Consider the following 18,516-nt stretch of genomic DNA (forward strand, 5'->3'; position numbering starts at 1 on the left):
TGTCGGGCCGGAATTGCAATTATCATGTCTTGTTGGGCCGAGTGGCATGTTGGGCGCAGCCCATGTCCAACACCGATCATCATATATGCTCTTTGCAGTACTAGAATTACCAATGAATCTTGTTGTTCATTTGCGTTAATTATTCAATCAAACAAAAACTCGACTGTGTTATTTATTTAACTAGTCAAACCTTCTAAGAAAAAAGTAACCCATTTCCAAGGAACGATGAATATAAAAACAAGACCAATGTTGTTCCGACACAAGTCTCTAGTGGCAAAGCCGTAGTTTAAATATAGACAAGGGGCTTTTTGTTGCACAACTTTGCATATAAGAGCACTCTCCTCCTCGTTCTCTTCCACTCCCACTAAACATTCCTTCTCTCGCTCACTCTCCTTCAACTTTCAAGGTTAAAAGTTTATAACATTATTGGGGTAGAAAAAATTCAATAGAGATGAAAGAGACGAGAGTGATAGTGCTTCTTCTAATTCACTCATTCTTCTACGTTGCCTTTTGCTTCAAAGATGGTATGTCCTTCATTCTTTATCTTTATACAAAATCTTGCATTCTTGTATTTCCTATATATATAAGGCTATTATAATTAACCCAAACCCAAAAAAGATACATATACAAGTTAAGTTCCAAAAGCAAATCTAGTATTAAAGAAATCCATTTTTTGGAAAATTTGTACAGCTTGATTCATAGCTTCTTAATTACAACTTGTATGATTTATCATCAAAACAATTCATTGATATTGCACCACAAATCATGAAAGAATGACCTACGTAGTAGCTAGCTAGCTTGAAGAACATCTTAAATGCTTTGGCGAAACAGATCTGTAAATGCACATGGTGTTTTGTCAATAAATGCATCATTCAATTATTAATATCTCACCTTCCCATCAGTAACATGTTCTTACTTTTTTAATAATATTAATATCTCATAGTTCAGCTTTCTACTCAATTATTATACACTCACTTGTTTAATCATAGATGTAACTTCTAAGATAACAAATCAATTATTCATTGAAACATTCCCATGTTAAACAAAAACCAATAATGTACATGTTTAAGTAGAATCATTGTTAATCTTCCTATCAAAAAAAGAATCATTGTTGTTTATCGTAACGACCCTTATGTAATAAAATACAATTCAAGTTGATCAATATATTAATCAAAATAGAATTACAAAAATAGGAATTTCACAAATCATAATTTAAAAACCAAATCTCATAACAGAACCCTAACAATTTTTTTTTGTTGTTGTTGTTGGTAACAAAACAGGACTACTACCAAACGGTGACTTCGAACTAGGTCCACGACACTCGGACATGAAAGGAACACAAGTGATCAACAAAACATCAATCCCAAACTGGGAACTCTCAGGATTCGTCGAGTACATTCCCTCAGGGAAAAAACAAGGAGACATGATCCTTGTCGTGCCTAAAGGCGCATTTGCAGTGCGTCTAGGCAACGAAGCCTCAATCAAACAAAAAATCAGCGTCAAAAAAGGGTCTTACTATTCGATCACGTTCAGCGCTGCTCGAACATGCGCACAAGACGAGCGTCTAAACGTTTCTGTGGCTCCTCACCATGCAGTAATGCCGATTCAAACCGTGTATAGTAGCTCGGGTTGGGATTTATATTCGTGGGCTTTTAAAGCCCAAAGTGACTACGCAGATATAGTGATACATAACCCAGGTGTTGAGGAAGATCCCGCTTGTGGACCTCTCATTGATGGTGTTGCTATGAGGGCCCTTTTCCCTCCTCGTCCCACCAACAGTAAGTTTTTTTTTTGGGGTCTTATTTCGATCAAAAATATATTTATGGGTCAAATACGGAAATATCTAAAACTTGTGGGGTTTAATTTTATTACAGAGAACATACTAAAGAACGGAGGATTCGAAGAAGGTCCATGGGTATTACCAAACACAACCTCTGGTGTTCTGATCCCACCAAACTCCATCGACGACCACTCTCCTTTACCTGGTTGGATGGTCGAGTCTCTTAAAGCCGTTAAATACCTCGACTCCGATCATTTCTCCGTTCCTCAAGGCCGTCGTGCTGTTGAACTCGTCGCTGGTAAAGAGAGCGCTGTTGCACAAGTTGTCCGCACCATCCCAGGGAAAACGTACGTACTCTCATTCGCTGTTGGAGACGCAAGCAATGCATGTGCTGGTTCTATGATCGTCGAGGCTTTCGCGGGAAAAGATACGATCAAAGTCCCTTACGAGTCGAAAGGGAAAGGAGGATTCAAGAGAGCTTCGCTGAGATTCGTAGCTGTCTCGGTTCGGACTAGAGTTATGTTCTACAGTACGTTTTACGCTATGAGAAATGATGATTTCTCGAGCTTGTGTGGGCCTGTGATCGACGACGTTAAGCTTCTCAGTGCTCGGAGGCCGTGAGCTTGTTGCGGCGGCGAGTTGTATACGCAAACATGAGAGTGACGACACTGTGTTTTTCATTTTAAGTTTGTTGTTTAATGGTGGTCACTCTAGTTGAGCAGGAGGGTTCGGCGGAGCAGTGGCGTTCGTATGCGATTGTTTTGGTCGGAATATAAAGTCTATGATTTCAAGTTGGTTCATTAACTTATATGTTAATGTTAATACTCGAGTTACTCTGGACAATCTTAATATTAAATTTTTTATGAAGTTACAAACGAACCATTGATTTGTGAATAGCGAAACATAAAACATTCTGCAAAAGAATACTAATGAAATTAATCAAGAAAACCATACGAACCCCAAATATATATGTTTTGGTCCTCTGTGTGTGTTAAACATGTTACCAGTAGTCTCCACAAGAGCAAACACCATCTTTCATATGGTGATATCTTTTTGGATCTCGAGAAATCAACACTCTCCCTACTATCTTCGACATCAACCTCAGTGCGTTATGGCAATCAACGCAAGAACGCAAATTTTTCAGGACTCGTATTTCAGAACGCACAGGAGAGTTGAGAAACTTCCAGACGAAAGCGAGTCTCTCATGATGATTAAAAAGGTTTTCGGCTTTGCTCTCTTGGTCCACGTCGTGCAATGCAATTTTATACTCGGGTACATATCCACTTTCTACCATATGCTCATGTAAACTCTTCAATGCCATATAATATTCTCTGTTCTCTAGACGAGAAATATCTCCAGCTGCCATAGGTCCAATTCCAAGCTTTGGCTCTTTCGCCATTCTCTGTAATCTTTCTTTTCTTAAGTCTGATGATTTGACCGGTACAAGACCCGCCTCTGACTCTCTGTTCAGCCTACTTGCATCAAGCTCCTCAACCATATCTTGACACCGGTCGCCAAGCATTACATCCCCATGAACTCTTGATAGATTCATTAGTGCTTCCCACAAATCGACATGTGGTTCCATCGATTCAACAAAACTCAAGGCTTCATCTAAATAACCAGGTGCCGCCAACATGTTAACAAGACTCACGTAATGTTCCATAGAAGGGACAAATCCAAACTCATTGACCATCGAGTCAAAGTGCAACAGTCCCTCGTTAATATCACCAACAACACCACACGCAAAGAAGATCTCTTTGAATATCTCACCATCGGGTCTGTTCCCTTCTTCTTTAAAACGAGAGAACATATCAATGGCATCTTCCCCTAGCCCATTCTTTGCAAAACACCTTATAATACCACACCATGTTTCCAAGCTTCTCTCAAACATACTATTGAAAACGGTCAATGCATCTACCACAGAGCCACAACCAGAGTACATATCTATTATCAAGTTGTAGACGCTGATATCTGAAATCCCAACGGAAGAAGTAATAAACTCATGAACAACTTTGGCTTCTTGTAAAGCTTGTGCATCCCCACAAAGCTCTGCTATCCACAAAAGTCTCTGCAAATCCACAAAATAACCCTCATTTCTCCATGATTTAATGATTTCAACTGCAGCTTTCACCTTCCCTTCTCTGCAAATCGTATCCAATTCTTCCAACGAGCTATGACCACTATGCTCTTGTAGAAGAACACCATTACCAGTACCATAACTACTTTGCCAATGTTGTTGTCTCTGGTTAAAAATATCACTACTTTCCCCATAACTCCTATTCTGATTCTGATTGTATCCGTTGGAACAGTTTTGATAAACCCTATTCGGATTCTGCCCAGAAACAGGGCAAGTTTGTGGGTTTAAGCTCTGCTCATATGAATTCTGGTGAAACCCACCGTTAAAACCATTTACATCGCCGCCAATGTGATGTGAAGAATGTTCCATCGGATATCCGTAATTAGGGTTTCCAAAACCCAAACTTTGAGCAGCTGTGCTCAGATTTCTCAACAAAGGATGGAGACATCTCAGTGAATCGTAGGAAACACAAGAAGAAGAAGAAGAAGAATAGCTTAGCTTACGGGTCGAGCGGAGAAGCGAACCTCTCGTCAACGTGTATATCATTGGCGTGGAGAGAGGCTGCTGACTGTCGCCGGGGAACGAACCGGATGCAGAATCGATCCGGTTCGAGCAGAAAAGGACCCAACTTTATTCCCTCGAATTCGTCATAAATGCCAAAGCTTGCTCTGTTTTTTATTTTTTTCTTCATTGAAAGAGTGAAGTAAACTACCAAAAGTACTCGCATTATTACTGTCTAGTTTTGTTAAATTGTGACCGGAACAGAGAGATTTGGAAAATTAGGATTATACTTAACATGTAAGGCTTCGGAATCATACTTTCAAATGACTTTCGTGGTTTGAGATCACCTCCAATACTTTCAGAATTGATATTGAATGATTCCTTATTCACAAAGTTTACAGTAACAATTGTTAACAGTAAAAAAAATTGTACAAAATGTATCTCAATAAAAACCTGGATATATTATAAGTTAGATATCAAGTGCGAAGATTATATCTATGTACATTGAAATGAAATTGCAGGTTCATAACTTGTTTTCTTGTTTACTGCCAGCCGCCAGTTGTTACCAGGGTTGCGTTTCAGTTTCATATTTGATGCTAAGATTTCCTCTTGCAAGCAAGTAACCACAAAACAAGAGGAAGACAAGACAGCTCATGGCTTGTAATAACAACATCCTCGTCATCATTCATCACATAGATATAATTCTTACTTTACAACTTCTTCTATCGACCAATCACTTTTCATGACCATTATAACATTAAGCATATTTCTGAGTAACAAATGAAGTATTGCCAGGTTGCTTTTGCAAGAAAGTCTGCTTGAAGATTAGAAACTCGTTTTTATTATATGTGTATGCCACTTACTCAAGAAACATGCACAACATATTGCAAAAGGATACATACCTTGGTGACAGTTAATGAATTCGGTTTTGGAGTTTCATACTGCCATGTAAAAAAATAGCTTTGCTGAAGAGATCTGAAGAGTGAGCTTGGAGAATTTCCACAATGCACATGCGACTAACTAAGCACGAAAGAAGGTATGTGTTCCCTTTCTTCTCGATAAATTCCATGAAAACAAATCATGAGAACAAATCAGAATAAGGAATCATTCAACATCAATTCACGACATATTTTCTGGATGAGCAAAGCATATACAATTCTTCCAGACGGACAAACGTTACCCCAATTCAAACTTACCTTTCACCAGGCACAACGTTTATTTCCAGAAAGAATTGAGTGTCATAGACTATATATGCCTTTGGAAAAGAACACCGAAAACAGAACCAATGTAATTGGAACACCAGTGTGTTCTAAATCTATATATCAGAATTACTTACAAAGCTAGTAAAAATTAAACATCGTAGGATCTACTGATCTACATCATGCAGTTCTAATGAAGTAACAAGAGCGGACACAATACCACAAAGAGAGCACCGTAAAATAGTGTAAAGAGAAATGAGAAACTACTCGATCTCGACATGTTATCAGCAAAATTACCAACCAGAGTGTAAAACATATCTAAGAAACCTGCTTAAAGCATAGCTTTCAAGCCCTGTGGACAAAGCGACTCCAGGACACCTGAAACAAGTCACAATATCAAGATAAAAACAGCATAAATAGTCAATTATGTTTTGAGGATGGACAGGCATGGTATTGCACCATTCAGATGGCCACGGGTGAAGTTGTAAACCCCAGCATCAGAGTTAACCTCTAGAAGCAAAAGATCTGCATGCCCCGAACAAGGCAACACTGTTCCTGAAAAATGCAGGGGGAAATCAATAATGTCCAGAGGGATGACTAGGAAACTCACACCTTTATGCAACACATTTCATAGAGCTACATGTAGGAGCACTCAACAGATCAGACATTCAGACTTGATATTGCACTGAAGCAAAATCTACATAATACTGTTTCTGACACTATTGACCCATCTTAACACAAAAGTGTGCCAAGTCAACACGAAACGAGTAACATAAAATCAAAGTAAAAATAAATATTACAGAACTTATATACAGAAGACAGTACCATATAAACAGCCCTTCAAAATATGACATCTCAGAGTATGAATACATGAATTGTGCTTTAACTTCCTTCAGGAATTACAATAAAGGAAACTAAAGGAAATCTGACAAAGCAATAGAAATGAACCTCGGAAATTTTCATTCTAATGAGAGTTTTCATACATACTTGTATTCTGCTGTCTATACACTTAAAATCCACTGGAAAAGAACAATATATGACAGTTGAATCCACATTGCAGGAAAGTATGTCCAAGACAAGTAGATCAGACTTGACCATAAGAATCAAAAAGAAAAAAATGGATTCTGATACTAACAAAATTGACTGCGGGTACCAGTAGATATCAAGTTTCTTACCTCCATCAAATGTTCATCATCTGATATATTAAGAGAAAGACGAAGATCAGTTAATGACGCTTCTTGCTCCCAACTTAGGGGACCAGAAGAAAATAATTCCCCCAAAGTACTGCGGTAAGTATATAGTTCAGACCTACAGGACCTTCCTGCTCCATCACGAGCTGATGGATGTTCCCTCCTTGCTTCTTCCCCGAGGCCACAAGAAGATTCAGCATCGCTGCTACATGAGTCTGATTGATTACTAGAGTCATCTAGCATACAAGGTGGCATATTACTCTCATCATAACTAGTAGCACTACAACTACCAACTGAGCATGCATCACTATCAGAATCAGCGTCTAAGCTTCCTGCACGAACACTCTCACTAAACCCTTTTGATCTTACCCTGACGATTTGACAGCAACCAGTTTTTTTATTGTTAAAGGAAGCTTGCAGGTGAGATTTACCACCTCTACTTTCAGGTCGGCAAGCAAAAGCATCTACCTTTTGCGCAGAAAATCGGTGCTTCTGTCCTTCTTTTTCCAATGATCGTATCTTCTTAGGGTTTCCTGTGCATGATTCAGCACATTCAGACCAGTCGTAGGGTGACGGCCTCTTTAGTACTCTAGCAGAGACAACACTTGGCTCATGGACGAGTTTGTTGTTCGTATGGGGCTGTAGCTTTTGATGTACGTCTGATCCAGTCAGTGTGGATGACTTCACAGAACCTGATATCTGAAAATAATGAAATACAAAGCCAGTTAGTCAACGTGTAAGCTCATTACCACATTCGTTAAAAATTATTTCAAACAAACAAGGGAACTATGCAAATTAACAAAATATAGGAATAAAAGCAATTACCTTTCCGATTGCAACCCATGTCTCATCTTGCCACGACTGTCGGACCCTAAGGTTAACTTGATGAAATGTAAATTCCGCTGGAGTCCCAAGTAACCGAACCAAATAGTAGTTTCCACATAACTCCTCTCGAACAGTGGCAGCTTTCCAGGAATGGTTATCAAGAACTTCAACCAGTTCACCAGTCTCCCATCTCTGAACATCAACATGTGGAGGACACGGCCTAATGATCTTCCTGGGAACTCTCACCGTCACGGTATCCTCTTCCTCGTGTTCAAGTTGGAAAGAGCAATATCTAACATTGTAGGTATGTCCATTACCCGAAATAATCTCAGCACAACGCCACGCACCATAAGGTGCTTCTTTGTTTGTAAACACCTCAACTCGACTCCCTTTTCTGAATCTCATGATTGATTCCACTCAGTCGTCTTTTAATAATAATACCCTGCAACAAGAATCAAAAGAACTCCATATATTAGCGCTGCTTATCTCATTCTCAGCCTACCAAACAACAAAAACAGAAGATACAATCTTTTAAAAGACATATTTCAAATAAACACAGGAACACAGATCGTAAGAAGCTTCAACAAAATCAATAAAGATTAGTTGTAAAGAACAAAACATAACCGCGATCATTCACAGGAGATACAATCTAAGCAAGATTAATCCAAAATTTACTTCAAAACATATAACAAAAAAATCATAAAATCAAAAAAACAACAGCGATCCAGTTTTGTTTTTTTGGGGAGATCAAAGGATGAACAGCAACATTGAAACAATCAACCAGGAAAAAAAAAAATTGAACAAAGAGATTACCTTCTGTAATGTCTGAATGAGAATTTGATCTCCGCCGTGAAGCTTTTGAATTTGCTCTCTTTTGATTGATTTCTCAGAGATCGTGATCGAAACAAATTGGAAGAGAAATTGGGGATTAGGGTTTCGGGTAATGGAGATATGTGATAACAAATTTGGTTTGGGCGTTAAGAAATTTATATATTTCGTTTTTTTTTTTGGTTTTTTTAATAAATAAAAATTGTTACTGTGTAATTTAATTTTGTGACGTGGGATTTAAGTTAAAATCTTTTAAACCAGAAATAGTGAGACAACCCATAATATTAATGACGGTTCGATTTGTAAAAGATTAATATAACTCGCTTGGTTATAGCGTGGACACGCGCGTTAATTGTAATTTTTAAGTTTTGATTATACCAGATACGTCCCTTCATTTTTATATAAGCTTCAACGAATTAATTTCTAATTTACAGTTATTTTCATTCTGCACAAATTGTGATATATGTATAGTAGTGCACTCAAGTCTATCTCCTTTGGTTACGCAATTAATATATTTGTCCACCTTATGGAATTTTTACAATATAACACTTTTATCAAAAGCTATTTTTGTAGTCTTTAATTCTAATTGATTAAAATTATCTGAAACTAAGGGAAACCCCTGATTCGTCTAATCCCTTGAATACAAAAATGTCAACATGCAGGGGGTTTTGTTTTGTTTGTTTGCTGGATGTGTGCTTACTGCTTAGACATTAGTTGTTTGGTTAATAATTAGGTACTATTATTAATTATCTTCGATATATAAAGAAACTACATAGAAAGACGTTGTTAAGCTGTGGTGGTTTAGTTTGAAAGTTCAATCCACCATCGTATCGGAGTCTTCTATTCTAGTTTTTAAGTTTGAAACTTGGTAAAAGCTATGTTTACAAATTATGAGTCTTTATTATTTCATTCTGTTTTTTTTTGGTTGTATTTGTCGTCAATTATGATCAGCTTGTATTATAAGACTTTCACTTGATAGAGTCATACATTTGGGAAAACAAAATCGTTTTATTAGAAAATGTATATTGGAAGGGAAAGTGTATACAAGCTTCTCAAGTGGGGTAACGTGTTTGGGAATATCCGCATTAGGAGGTTATCGACGACGTAAACATTCTCCTCATCTCTCTCTTTTTAAGTTGCTTAAGAATAATTTCAAAGTTACTTAATTTTTAAAAAATATTATTTTAATTTGTTCATAATATAATCTAAACAATGATAAAATGTAAAGAGACGTGAGTAAGAGTACAACACCAAACTCGTACCTTAAAGCCATCATATTCTCTTTTCCTTGAGTTCGTTAAAAAGAAAGAATACAAAAAATTGCGAACTTGAAATGGCTCATGAATGAGAAATTTGTAACCAATTGTTTTTTTTGTTCTTAGTTACTTTTTGGAGTATTTTTATTTTATTTTATGTTGTATAAAGCCTTTGGTTTGGGAATAATATCAACCAAATTCGAACCTAACAAATATTTCAATAATTTGAAGACTATTAAAAAGTACATTGATTTTTTTGCCCGAGTGTTTTCTATTTTTATTTCACCTAAACACGAGTTGTCCACTTTTTATATCCTAAAGATGCTCATACAAAAATAACCATTTTATGGTTGAGCTAGTTTTAGAAGATGTATCTACCATAGAGATGGCAAAAGTTAGACTCCTCTATTTTGAGTGTAGCATTGGATAATAGCATATAAAAAGTCAATGTATTAATTAACTAAAGTATAATTCCTAAGTCAAAGGGTTAATTACTAAAAGTACAACTCGGTTGGTATAAAATAACTACGACAACTGGTTTGGTATGGAATAAGCTAAGTCGGATTCGGGTGTACATACCGCCGGGTAACCCGTATTGAAATAAGTCTAGCAAAGGTAAAGGACAAATGATCTGAAAGATCGTTACACTACTTTGATGTCCCTCTAGAAAGCCCAAACACAACTTATTTGTTCGGCCATCGAATATCATACAGACTACAGAGTGTTCCACTGATAAATCAAACTGGTCAATGAGGTCAAAATCAGAGAACCATGCTAAACCGGTTTATCATGGTCCTTACAAAACCAATGTGCATGTAGGTGCAACGTGCAAACATAAACACTCAGTGAGTTCATATAAATGTATAGCTTTCTAATCTTGATCTATTACTACAACTTTTTAGAACAACGAATAAGAGACCTAAACTGCAACCTTTACCTCTAAATTCATCTCCAATCCAATAATTCCAACCATACTATAAATCTCATCAGATTTCGGGTGAGACTTATCCCCTGAAGAGAAACCTTGCATCGTTAAAGACCCTTCAATGTCACCAACATCGATCCAACTGAATCCAGCTTCTTTACTCACATTTTTCTTCCTCATCGCTTTCCTAATTTCTGCAGCTTTATCCCACTGTTCTCTCTCCGCATAGATGTTGTACATCTGAACGTAAGAACCCGACAATTCCGGTTTCATCTCCATTGCAAGCTCAGCCACTTTTGCTCCCATTGTAACATTCCCGTGCAGCCTACAAGACCCGAGCATGCTCTGCAACATCGACTCTCCTGGTCCTCCAGGAACCTCACTCATAAGCTCCTCTGCTTCTTTTAATCTCCCAGCTCGGCCAAGCAAATCAACCATACATGAGTAATGCTCATGACACGGCTCCAGATTGTAGTCTTGGATCATCATGTTGAAAATCTCATAGCCTTTGTCTACCATACCTTTTCTATTACAAGCTGTTAACACGGAGAGAAAAGTGATTAGGTCTGGTGCTACACTTTCTTTTCTCATCTGGTGGAACAAGTTCATCACGGAATCAAAATCACCGTGGCTTGAATAGGCTGATATTATTGATGTCCAAACAAATTGGTTCCGTTGAGACATCTCGTTAAAGACTTTCTCAGATTCATTAATGTTCCCACGCTTGGCGTACATATCAAGAAGCGCGCTTGACACAACAGGACAACTAATTAAACCCAATTTCAGTAAATGAGCATGGCAACGCTGGCCGTGCTTTACAGATATATCCTCTGCAAAAGCTATTGCATTCAAGACACTTCCGAAAGTGTATTCATTTGGCATTGTTTCTGCTGCTGCTAATAAGAACATCTTGAGAGCTTCATGTGAGAATCCATTTTGGGCAAATCCAGATATCATAGCATTCCAGGAAATAATCTCCCGAAAAGTTATATCATCAAAAGCCTTCTTGGCATCTTCCAAAGCATCAAACTTGGCATACATGGTGATGAAACTGTTGCCTACAGATGGTTCTGAAACAAAACCAGTCTTGATGCATAGCCCATGAATTTTAAGCCCTTCTTTGATTTGCTCATTACACTTCAAGGCATTGATCAATCCAACAAATGTGACCTCGTTTGGGTAAACTCCATCTAACCGCATCTTATGAAAGATGGACACAGCATCATCTTTATTCGCGGAAATCATCGTTGTCCAAGAGACAACATTTCGCTCAGTCATTTGGTAAAACACTGACTTCACAGCTTCTAAAACCCCACACATAGAGTACCTTGACATCAAAATATTACCAACTTCCACAAGTGTTTCATAACCTCTTTTTATGCACAAACCATGGATTTGCCTTGCCAGCTTCAAATCAGTTTCGTGACAACAAGTTGTAATCACGCTAGTAAAAGACACATGATCAAGCTCCACACCTTCTCGCATCATGTCCTTAAACACAGTCACTGCCTCAACCCCAAAATTGCCTCCTTGAGAAAGTCCTGACAACAAAGAGTTCCATGAAATCATATCCTTAAGTGGCATTTCATCAAAAACTCTCCTAGCTCCTCTGAAACTCCCAGACCGTGAATACATTGTAATAAACGAATTCCCAACAACAAGATCAGACTCAAGTCCGGATCTCACCACAGTAGATTGCAACTGCAACCCTAAACGAAATCCTTCAGAGCCAACACAGTAGCTAAGAGCCGTGGAATAAGTGAATGCATCGAAAACAACTCCAGTTGATTTCATCCTAACAACAAAATTCAGAGCAACGTGATTGTCATCAAACCCAGAGAGTATAGTGTTCCAAGAAACAACATCACGGTCATCAACTAGATTCTCAAATATGCACAAAGCATTGTCAAATCTACCGGCTTTACGGTACATACTCATTAAAGCGTTTGGAACACAGACAAAAGAAGTAAACCCAGAAGTTGTGGAGAACCCGTGGATTTGACAACCGCGTTTCAAGTCTCCACGACATGCTTTAAGCGCAAGACATACAGTGACCTCGTCCATAACATTGCGACCACGAAAACCCACCTGGAAATTTTCCTTGAAGATTGCAAGAGCTTGTGCCGGAGAGTTTCTCCGTAAGGAATCACTGATTGTACGGTTAATGGAAGTTGTCGCATTTCTTTGGGAACTTCCATCGAACACCTTGTGGGCAATTCTATAAGGAGAGTAGAGTCTGTGAAAAAGTAACAATTTTGAGGGATTACAGTGTAGATTTCTCAGAAGGGTCATGAGAAGCAAGCAAAACTAGTTGGATCCTTGTTTTAACTACCACTGAAGTAATTATATCGGAGAAGAAGAAGAGAGGTTATAGCAACGGTGATGAACAGAGACTTTCAGAGCAAAAAAGTAGAGTTTGTTTCTGAGGGGCAAAGTTGTAAATAACGATTGAGTTAGAGGGCAAAACGGAGAAGCTGGGGTTTGTTCTTTTTAAAGCATCGGCTAGGTTTTTTTTTTGGACTCCTCCAGCTCAGTCAGTCATTATCATCCTGTGGTTCTCCGTGCGTATTCCTCAGGTAAAAACCCTAGCGATTCACGCCCTGAGTCGTCTTCGTTGCTCTTCGTATTTCTCCGATTTTGCAGTCTCTAGCTGGAATTTTTTTATGTCAAAAGTATACGTTTCTCTAATGTGTTCTTTAGAATTTGCGCGTTTATTCACTGATATGATCGTTTTTAGTGTATTCGAGATGGCCTACGAGTTTCTCTGTCTTGAAACGTTAAGGTCTGTGTTAGTTCTGAGTAGTTTGTGGGCATGGGTTGTTGTAGAATTTGTAATTTTGGATGGATTTGCTTGACGAATTATTATCTATGTGCACATTGTTGAGCTCATGAAAATCTCGTTTCTGCAACTACATTGTCATTAATTGATGGGCTTAAAAGTTTTGTAACTTTTCCGGTCATTAGTCACTGACTTTAGAGTTGGTTTTGCTGATTTGCGGCCAGTAATGTCTTGTTGTGTGGGTTTTAGTTTTTCCAGTGTTATAATTGTGTGGCCAAATGATCTTTCTTCTGCGGGTTTCGTTAAGCAGTATTCTTCATGACTATATAATATTCTGAGTCTCTTTTGTGTGTGTGTGTTTTTTTTTTCAGGTCATAACTTCATAAAGCTTGAGAAATTCCCAATAACATGGCAAAAAAGAAGAATCCACAAGTTTTTATGGATGTATCCATTGATGGAGATCCAGCTGAGACTATGGTTTTTGAGGTACCATAGTTTTTGGCTATGTTAATGTTCACTTTCTTGTATTTTCCCCTGATTAGACAAAAGTGTTGATGATGTAAACTTTGTTTTTTTTAGCTTTTCCCTGAAGTCGCTCCCAAAACATCCGAGAATTTCCGTGCACTATGCACAGGTTTGTGTTCTGTCCGATTAAGCTTGTTGCTTCTGTGCAGCATATAAATTTGACTGTTGGCTTTCCTTCTCCTTGACACTTATTTCCCTTTTGTAAAATCTATATAGGGGAGAAAGGCATTGGACCCAGAAGTGGAAAACCTCTGCATTACAAAGGATCTTTTTTCCATAGAATACTGAAAGGTTCCTCAGCACAGGTTTCTATCTGCATTTCTCAATTATTGATATGACGTTTCAGTCTTGTACTTTTTGGTTTCTTTCTCAACATTGGTTGGATGCTCGTCTTTTAGTTCGTTGCTGTTCTCTATGCTGTAGGATACAGGTCTGATCGCCACACCTGCTTTTCATGTGATATAGTTTTAAGGTTGTACTACTAGTTGTTTATGCTCAAACGTTAGGCCTTCTCATGCAAAAGAATACAGTTTATGTACAAATGAATTCACGGTTGCTACTAGTCTAACAACCTCTTTTGACTTTTTTTTCAGGCTGGTGACTTTGTGAATCGAGATGGTATGTACACTTACTGTTCGTTTTAGCTTCTGACATATATCGAGTACAGCCATTAGCTACATTTATTGATCTTTATCTATGGCACACAGTTTGTGGCTTATTAACTGTGCTGGCAAAACTAAATTTCATTATTGTAATCATAGTCATCTGAACGTACCATTAAACTGTGATAACCTATTGGGTGCATGGAACTGCATTCATTAGATTCCTGTGGAGGTTCTCGAATTTATTAGATAGTGCCCAATAGGTTATCCGGTGAACATTAGAAAGTTCATTATCCTCTGACAGACTTTGTATCTTTTATCCACTTTCCAGGTACTGCTGGGGAAAGCATATATGCCGGAAAATTTCCAGGTTGGTTACCATTGCGCTCTTTATCAGCATCTCATTTCAATTACCCCAGCAATATATTTATATATGTTGTGGGTGTGATCATTTCTTAAAATTGTGTCTACAAACAATATTTCATTTTGGAGGCATTGGTTTACTGATTAAGCGCTTGTCTCTTTGTTAATATCACATCTGTTACTTGCTCTTTTGAAATATGTTACTGAGTAACAAAATCAATTTCTGATGTTACCAGATGAGTCACCAAAACTAAAGCATGACGAGCCTGGTCTTTTATCAATGTCTGTTGCTGACCGTGACAAGTTCGGATCACACTTTCATCTAACCTTCAGGCCAAATCAGCAGCTTGACAGGTTTCCTTCTCATTGTTACTTTCTTATTTCCGAAATTGTGGACTTTTCTTTTGGGCATTGCGTTATTTCTGACTGTTTTATGTTTCCATCAGAAATAATGTTGTTTTTGGAAAGCTTATTCAAGGGAAAGAGGTATTAAAAAAGATTGAACGTGCGGGTGATGAGGAAGGTAAACCTACTGTCAGTGTGAAGATAATCCGTTGTGGAGAAAATTCTGGAGGTACGGATATTCTACTATTGGTTACTGCTACCTATGTCATGATTTCACAATCATAACCGATACACGTCATTGCATGATATGTCCATGCAGATAAGAAGAATGATAGTGATGGTCGGAAAAAGGGAAAGCACAAGAAATCTTCACGAGAGAGAAGGAAGAAGAGGCGAAGACACTCTTTATCTGAGTCAGAGAGCTCTTCAGATTCTGAGACGGATTCCTCAGAATCTGATAGTGAGTCAGATTCAGATTTGTCTGCATCTTCCGACCTTAGTTCTTCGAGCCATGAAAGACAGAAGAAGAGAAGAAGAAGTTCTAAGAAAGATAAACACAGGCGGTCTAAAAGAAGAGATAAGCGCCATGAGAAAAAGCGAAGGATTAAGAGATCGAAACGCAAATCAAGAAGGTATAAGTCTTTTACATTTCACTTGTTTATAGCCATAGTATCTGTGTCAATGCTGGTTGCTGCTTAGGAGAAACCTATGTTATTACTGGTCATGTTAACTTAAGTTTCTGAAATCCAATAGGATGTAAGCGTCTTGTCCCTCTAGGATGTAATAATTTGGTAGGGCATCCTATCAATAGTTTTCTTAACTGGTTGGGCTCCTGAGTTATTGACTGTGTTCTGCAACTTTGTAGGTCCCTAGACAATCTTACAGGTGAAGACAGTGATAGTGGAAGTGAAGCAAGTTTTAGTGATATTGAAACCGGAGCAAAAAAGAAGAAGCCCAGAGTCTCTCGTAGAACAGGTACTCTCTAAAACTCAAAGACTTTTGGCTCCTGTTAATCTTTTTTTTTTTAATTGGTCTACCCAAAATTAAGGATAATGGATATGATAGAATACTTTTTGTTCATAACATATCTCAGTATCAATTTGCCTTTCGTTTAAGCATTTTGCTGATCATGCGGGTTCATATTTTTGCTGACATTTTATTTTGCCGATTTCTGTAGGAAGTTTAATAATGTTTCCATACACGCTTAACATTCTGTTTTTGGCTGCAATATTCAATCAGGTAATTTTGCTCTTCTCCTGGACAAAAGGGAGGGACCAGATTTGCTTGACAAGGATGGTGGTGAAGCTCCCTCGGGAAACAGAGTTCCGAGAAGTAATGGAATTTCAGATGCTGTATCAGAACAGATTTCTGATAGGCAACCTGATATTGTCGATGACCATTCTAGCAAATCTAGGTCTAGGTTCTATTCTCTCTAATACCTCAGTTAATTACTTATCTTTCTCTAAATCAATATGGAATCTTATTAAAAGTTGATGTGTAGGAGCCGGAGCTTGAGTCCTAAGAGGACAGTGAGTAGGAGCATGAGTATTAGTCCCCCGAGGAGTCAGAGTAAGAGCCCGAGTTTAAGTCCTAGACGGAATGGGGTCAGAAGTCCTGCTAAAGGTAGCCGCCAAGTGAAGAATTTGACAAACTGTAAAAGAGAAAGCCCAGGGAGTGACGAGAAAGGCAGACATGGTAGAAGGAGCCCTACCAAAAGTGTTAGTAGAAGTCCGGTGCGGATGAAAAGGGGAAGAGATATTAGTAGAAGTCCGTCAAGGAGTATAAGCAGAAGTCCACTGAGGGTCCCCAAAAGGGTGATCAGCAGAAGTCCAGTGAGAGGTAGGATTGCCAGAAGCCACAGCAGGAGCCCTGTTAGATCTGCATCTCATGAGAGCCTTGGGAGGGTCCCACTTAGAAGAGTAGCAAGAAGATCACCTATCAGAACTCCAGCCCGATCTTCTAGAAGAAGCCTAAGCCGGAGTCCCATCCGGTTATCTAGAAGGAGCCCGAGCCATAGTCCTATTCGGTTATCTAGAAGAAGCTTAAGCCGGAGTCGCGTTCGATCACCTAGGAGATCAGTCAGCAGGAGTCCAGTTCGATCATCTAGGAAGAGTGTGAGCAGGAGTCCGGTTCGTTCATCCAGGAGAAGTATCAGCAGGAGTCCAGTACGATTATCTAGGAAGAGTTTGAGCAGGAGTCCTGTTCGATTGTCGAGGAGAAGTATTAGCAGGAGTCCTGTTAGAGGAAGAAGAAGAATTAGCAGAAGTCCAGTTCCGGCGAGGAGAAGGAGTGCACGGCCTAGATCTCCTCCTTCTGGTCGCAGAAGAAGTTTGTCAAGAAGTGCTTCTCCTGATGGGCGCATCAGGAGAGGGAGAGGATTTAGCCAGAGATTCTCATACGCCCGTAGATACCGAACTAGTCCATCTCCTGATCGATCTCCTTATCGCTTTAGTGATAGAGTTGACCGTGACAGGTGGATAGCCTGCACCCAATAGAACTCCCTTTTCTGTTTTACACCATTGTACTGAACCTTCTTCTTTTTATAATGTCTTCTCTGTAGATTTCGAAGTCACAGAAGGTTTTCACCAAGACGGTTTAGAAGCCCACTAAGAGGAAGAACACCTCCAAGGTACCTTACTTATCCTCTTTGGTACCTTTGTTTCAGTTTATCTTTAACATCTAAAAAGTCTCATGATTAGAAAACTAAATTTGGTGATCCAAATAAAATCAAAATTAGTTGTTGATTTCACTACTCGAAAATATTCTCAGGTATAGAAGAAGAAGCCGTTCTGTATCCCCTGGTCCCCGCTATCGCAGCCGGCGGTACAGCCGCAGCCCTATCCGTAGTCGTTCACCACCTTATAAAAAGAGAAGGTCACCATCTGCTAGCCGTAGCCCGAGTCCATCCATATCAAGATCAAAATCATATTCAAAATCTCCCATTGGGACGGGGAAAGCAAGATCAGTGTCAAGATCACCATCCAAGGCAAGGTCACCATCGAAGTCGGATTCGTCATCCTCGGATGGGAGCTCAGGTGGGCAAAAGCGACTAGTAGCCTATGATTAATGAATAAAAGGAACCTCGAGTGTTTGTTCTTTTTACTCAAGAAGAGATGTTAAAAGTAGTTTACTTGTGTTACATATATGCATTGTCTTCTGCGTGTGTGTTTTGTTTGATGATGCTCCAACATTGTTATATCTATATGTTGCCGACAAATGTTTTACTTCCATTATTCGTTACGGAGTTTGTTTTGGTTCAGTAATACTAGTAAACTTTGACATATTATTAGCATAATATTATTAGCAAATTCGCCCGTAACT

General features: G+C 38.7%; 4 protein-coding genes and 1 pseudogene across 16 annotated transcripts; 2 read left to right on the forward strand and 3 right to left on the reverse strand.

Moving 5' to 3' along the window:
• Positions 1-111: 111 nt before the first annotated feature.
• Positions 112-2,659, forward strand: LOC104730027 (protein BIIDXI). Its single transcript, XM_010449081.3, has 3 exons — positions 112-524; positions 1,281-1,778; positions 1,875-2,659. The coding sequence occupies exons 1-3, from the start codon at positions 452-454 to the stop codon at positions 2,399-2,401; spliced, it is 1,098 nt and encodes a 365-aa protein (XP_010447383.1). The 5' UTR covers positions 112-451; the 3' UTR covers positions 2,402-2,659.
• Positions 2,611-4,551, reverse strand: LOC104730028 (pentatricopeptide repeat-containing protein At4g32450, mitochondrial pseudogene; annotated as a pseudogene). Its single transcript, XR_015574430.1, has one exon. The product of XR_015574430.1 is annotated as a pentatricopeptide repeat-containing protein At4g32450, mitochondrial pseudogene (transcript).
• Positions 4,552-4,722: 171 nt separating this feature from the next.
• On the reverse strand, positions 4,723-8,566 carry LOC104730029 (DUF724 domain-containing protein 3). 8 transcript variants are annotated; one of them, XR_015574436.1, is made up of 8 exons: positions 8,386-8,564; positions 7,573-8,014; positions 7,216-7,446; positions 6,733-7,117; positions 6,017-6,112; positions 5,885-5,935; positions 5,261-5,409; positions 4,723-5,172 (listed from the first exon to the last, which is right to left on the reverse strand). XR_015574436.1 is itself a non-coding variant. In XM_087478297.1 (4 exons), the coding sequence occupies exons 2-4, from the start codon at positions 7,975-7,977 to the stop codon at positions 7,097-7,099; spliced, it is 657 nt and encodes a 218-aa protein (XP_087334423.1). In that variant the 5' UTR covers positions 7,978-8,014; positions 8,386-8,564; the 3' UTR covers positions 6,495-7,096. The 8 variants fall into 8 exon arrangements, 2 of the variants coding, with proteins under 2 accessions (XP_087334423.1, XP_087334422.1); XR_015574435.1 differs by having other exon boundaries at positions 5,261-5,935; positions 8,386-8,566; XR_015574434.1 differs by having other exon boundaries at positions 5,261-5,935; positions 6,017-6,106; positions 6,733-7,446.
• Positions 8,567-10,272: 1,706 nt separating this feature from the next.
• Positions 10,273-12,948, reverse strand: LOC104730030 (pentatricopeptide repeat-containing protein At4g32430, mitochondrial-like). 2 transcript variants are annotated; one of them, XM_019233878.2, is made up of 2 exons: positions 12,516-12,610; positions 10,284-12,376 (listed from the first exon to the last, which is right to left on the reverse strand). In XM_019233878.2, the coding sequence occupies exons 1-2, from the start codon at positions 12,608-12,610 to the stop codon at positions 10,576-10,578; spliced, it is 1,896 nt and encodes a 631-aa protein (XP_019089423.2). In that variant the 3' UTR covers positions 10,284-10,575. The 2 variants fall into 2 exon arrangements, with proteins under 2 accessions (XP_010447390.2, XP_019089423.2); XM_010449088.3 differs by having other exon boundaries at positions 10,273-12,948.
• Positions 12,473-18,476, forward strand: LOC104730031 (peptidyl-prolyl cis-trans isomerase CYP95). 4 transcript variants are annotated; one of them, XM_087478293.1, is made up of 14 exons: positions 12,473-13,157; positions 13,732-13,846; positions 13,940-13,994; positions 14,102-14,190; positions 14,479-14,503; positions 14,819-14,857; positions 15,087-15,204; positions 15,297-15,424; positions 15,515-15,827; positions 16,061-16,170; positions 16,435-16,609; positions 16,697-17,668; positions 17,756-17,824; positions 17,965-18,476. In XM_087478293.1, exons 2-14 carry the CDS (start codon positions 13,769-13,771, stop codon positions 18,260-18,262), a joined length of 2,469 nt encoding a protein of 822 aa, XP_087334419.1. In that variant the 5' UTR covers positions 12,473-13,157; positions 13,732-13,768; the 3' UTR covers positions 18,263-18,476. The 4 variants fall into 4 exon arrangements, with proteins under 4 accessions (XP_087334419.1, XP_087334418.1, XP_087334420.1 ...); XM_087478292.1 differs by having other exon boundaries at positions 13,058-13,157; positions 16,435-16,615; XM_087478294.1 differs by lacking the exons at positions 12,473-13,157; positions 13,732-13,846; positions 13,940-13,994; positions 14,102-14,190 and adding an exon at positions 14,309-14,357 and having other exon boundaries at positions 16,435-16,615.
• Positions 18,477-18,516: the final 40 nt, after the last annotated feature.

This window comes from Camelina sativa, chromosome 12 (assembly GCF_030686135.1).
Source record: "Camelina sativa cultivar CO46 ecotype springtype chromosome 12, ASM3068613v1".
NCBI lineage: Eukaryota > Viridiplantae > Streptophyta > Magnoliopsida > Brassicales > Brassicaceae > Camelina > Camelina sativa.

What these genes read in the sequence shown, in the direction of transcription:
- LOC104730027 (XM_010449081.3), top strand. Translation starts at nt 452, where the DNA reads ATGAAAGAGACGAGAGTGATAGTGCTTCTTCTAATTCACTCATTCTTC. An exon ending in TGCCTTTTGCTTCAAAGATG is followed by an intron (nt 525 to 1,280) that starts GTATGTCCTTCA and finishes GTAACAAAACAG; the next exon opens with GACTACTACCAAACGGTGAC. An exon ending in CCCTCCTCGTCCCACCAACA is followed by an intron (nt 1,779 to 1,874) that starts GTAAGTTTTTTT and finishes ATTTTATTACAG; the next exon opens with AGAACATACTAAAGAACGGA.
- LOC104730029 (XM_087478296.1), bottom strand. Translation starts at nt 7,977, where the DNA reads ATGAGATTCAGAAAAGGGAGTCGAGTTGAGGTGTTTACAAACAAAGAA. An exon ending in CATGGGTTGCAATCGGAAAG is followed by an intron (nt 7,447 to 7,572) that starts GTAATTGCTTTT and finishes CATTATTTTCAG; the next exon opens with ATATCAGGTTCTGTGAAGTC.
- LOC104730030 (XM_010449088.3), bottom strand. Translation starts at nt 12,873, where the DNA reads ATGACCCTTCTGAGAAATCTACACTGTAATCCCTCAAAATTGTTACTT.
- LOC104730031 (XM_087478292.1), top strand. Translation starts at nt 13,769, where the DNA reads ATGGCAAAAAAGAAGAATCCACAAGTTTTTATGGATGTATCCATTGAT. An exon ending in GATAGAGTTGACCGTGACAG is followed by an intron (nt 17,669 to 17,755) that starts GTGGATAGCCTG and finishes TCTTCTCTGTAG; the next exon opens with ATTTCGAAGTCACAGAAGGT. An exon ending in AGAGGAAGAACACCTCCAAG is followed by an intron (nt 17,825 to 17,964) that starts GTACCTTACTTA and finishes AAATATTCTCAG; the next exon opens with GTATAGAAGAAGAAGCCGTT.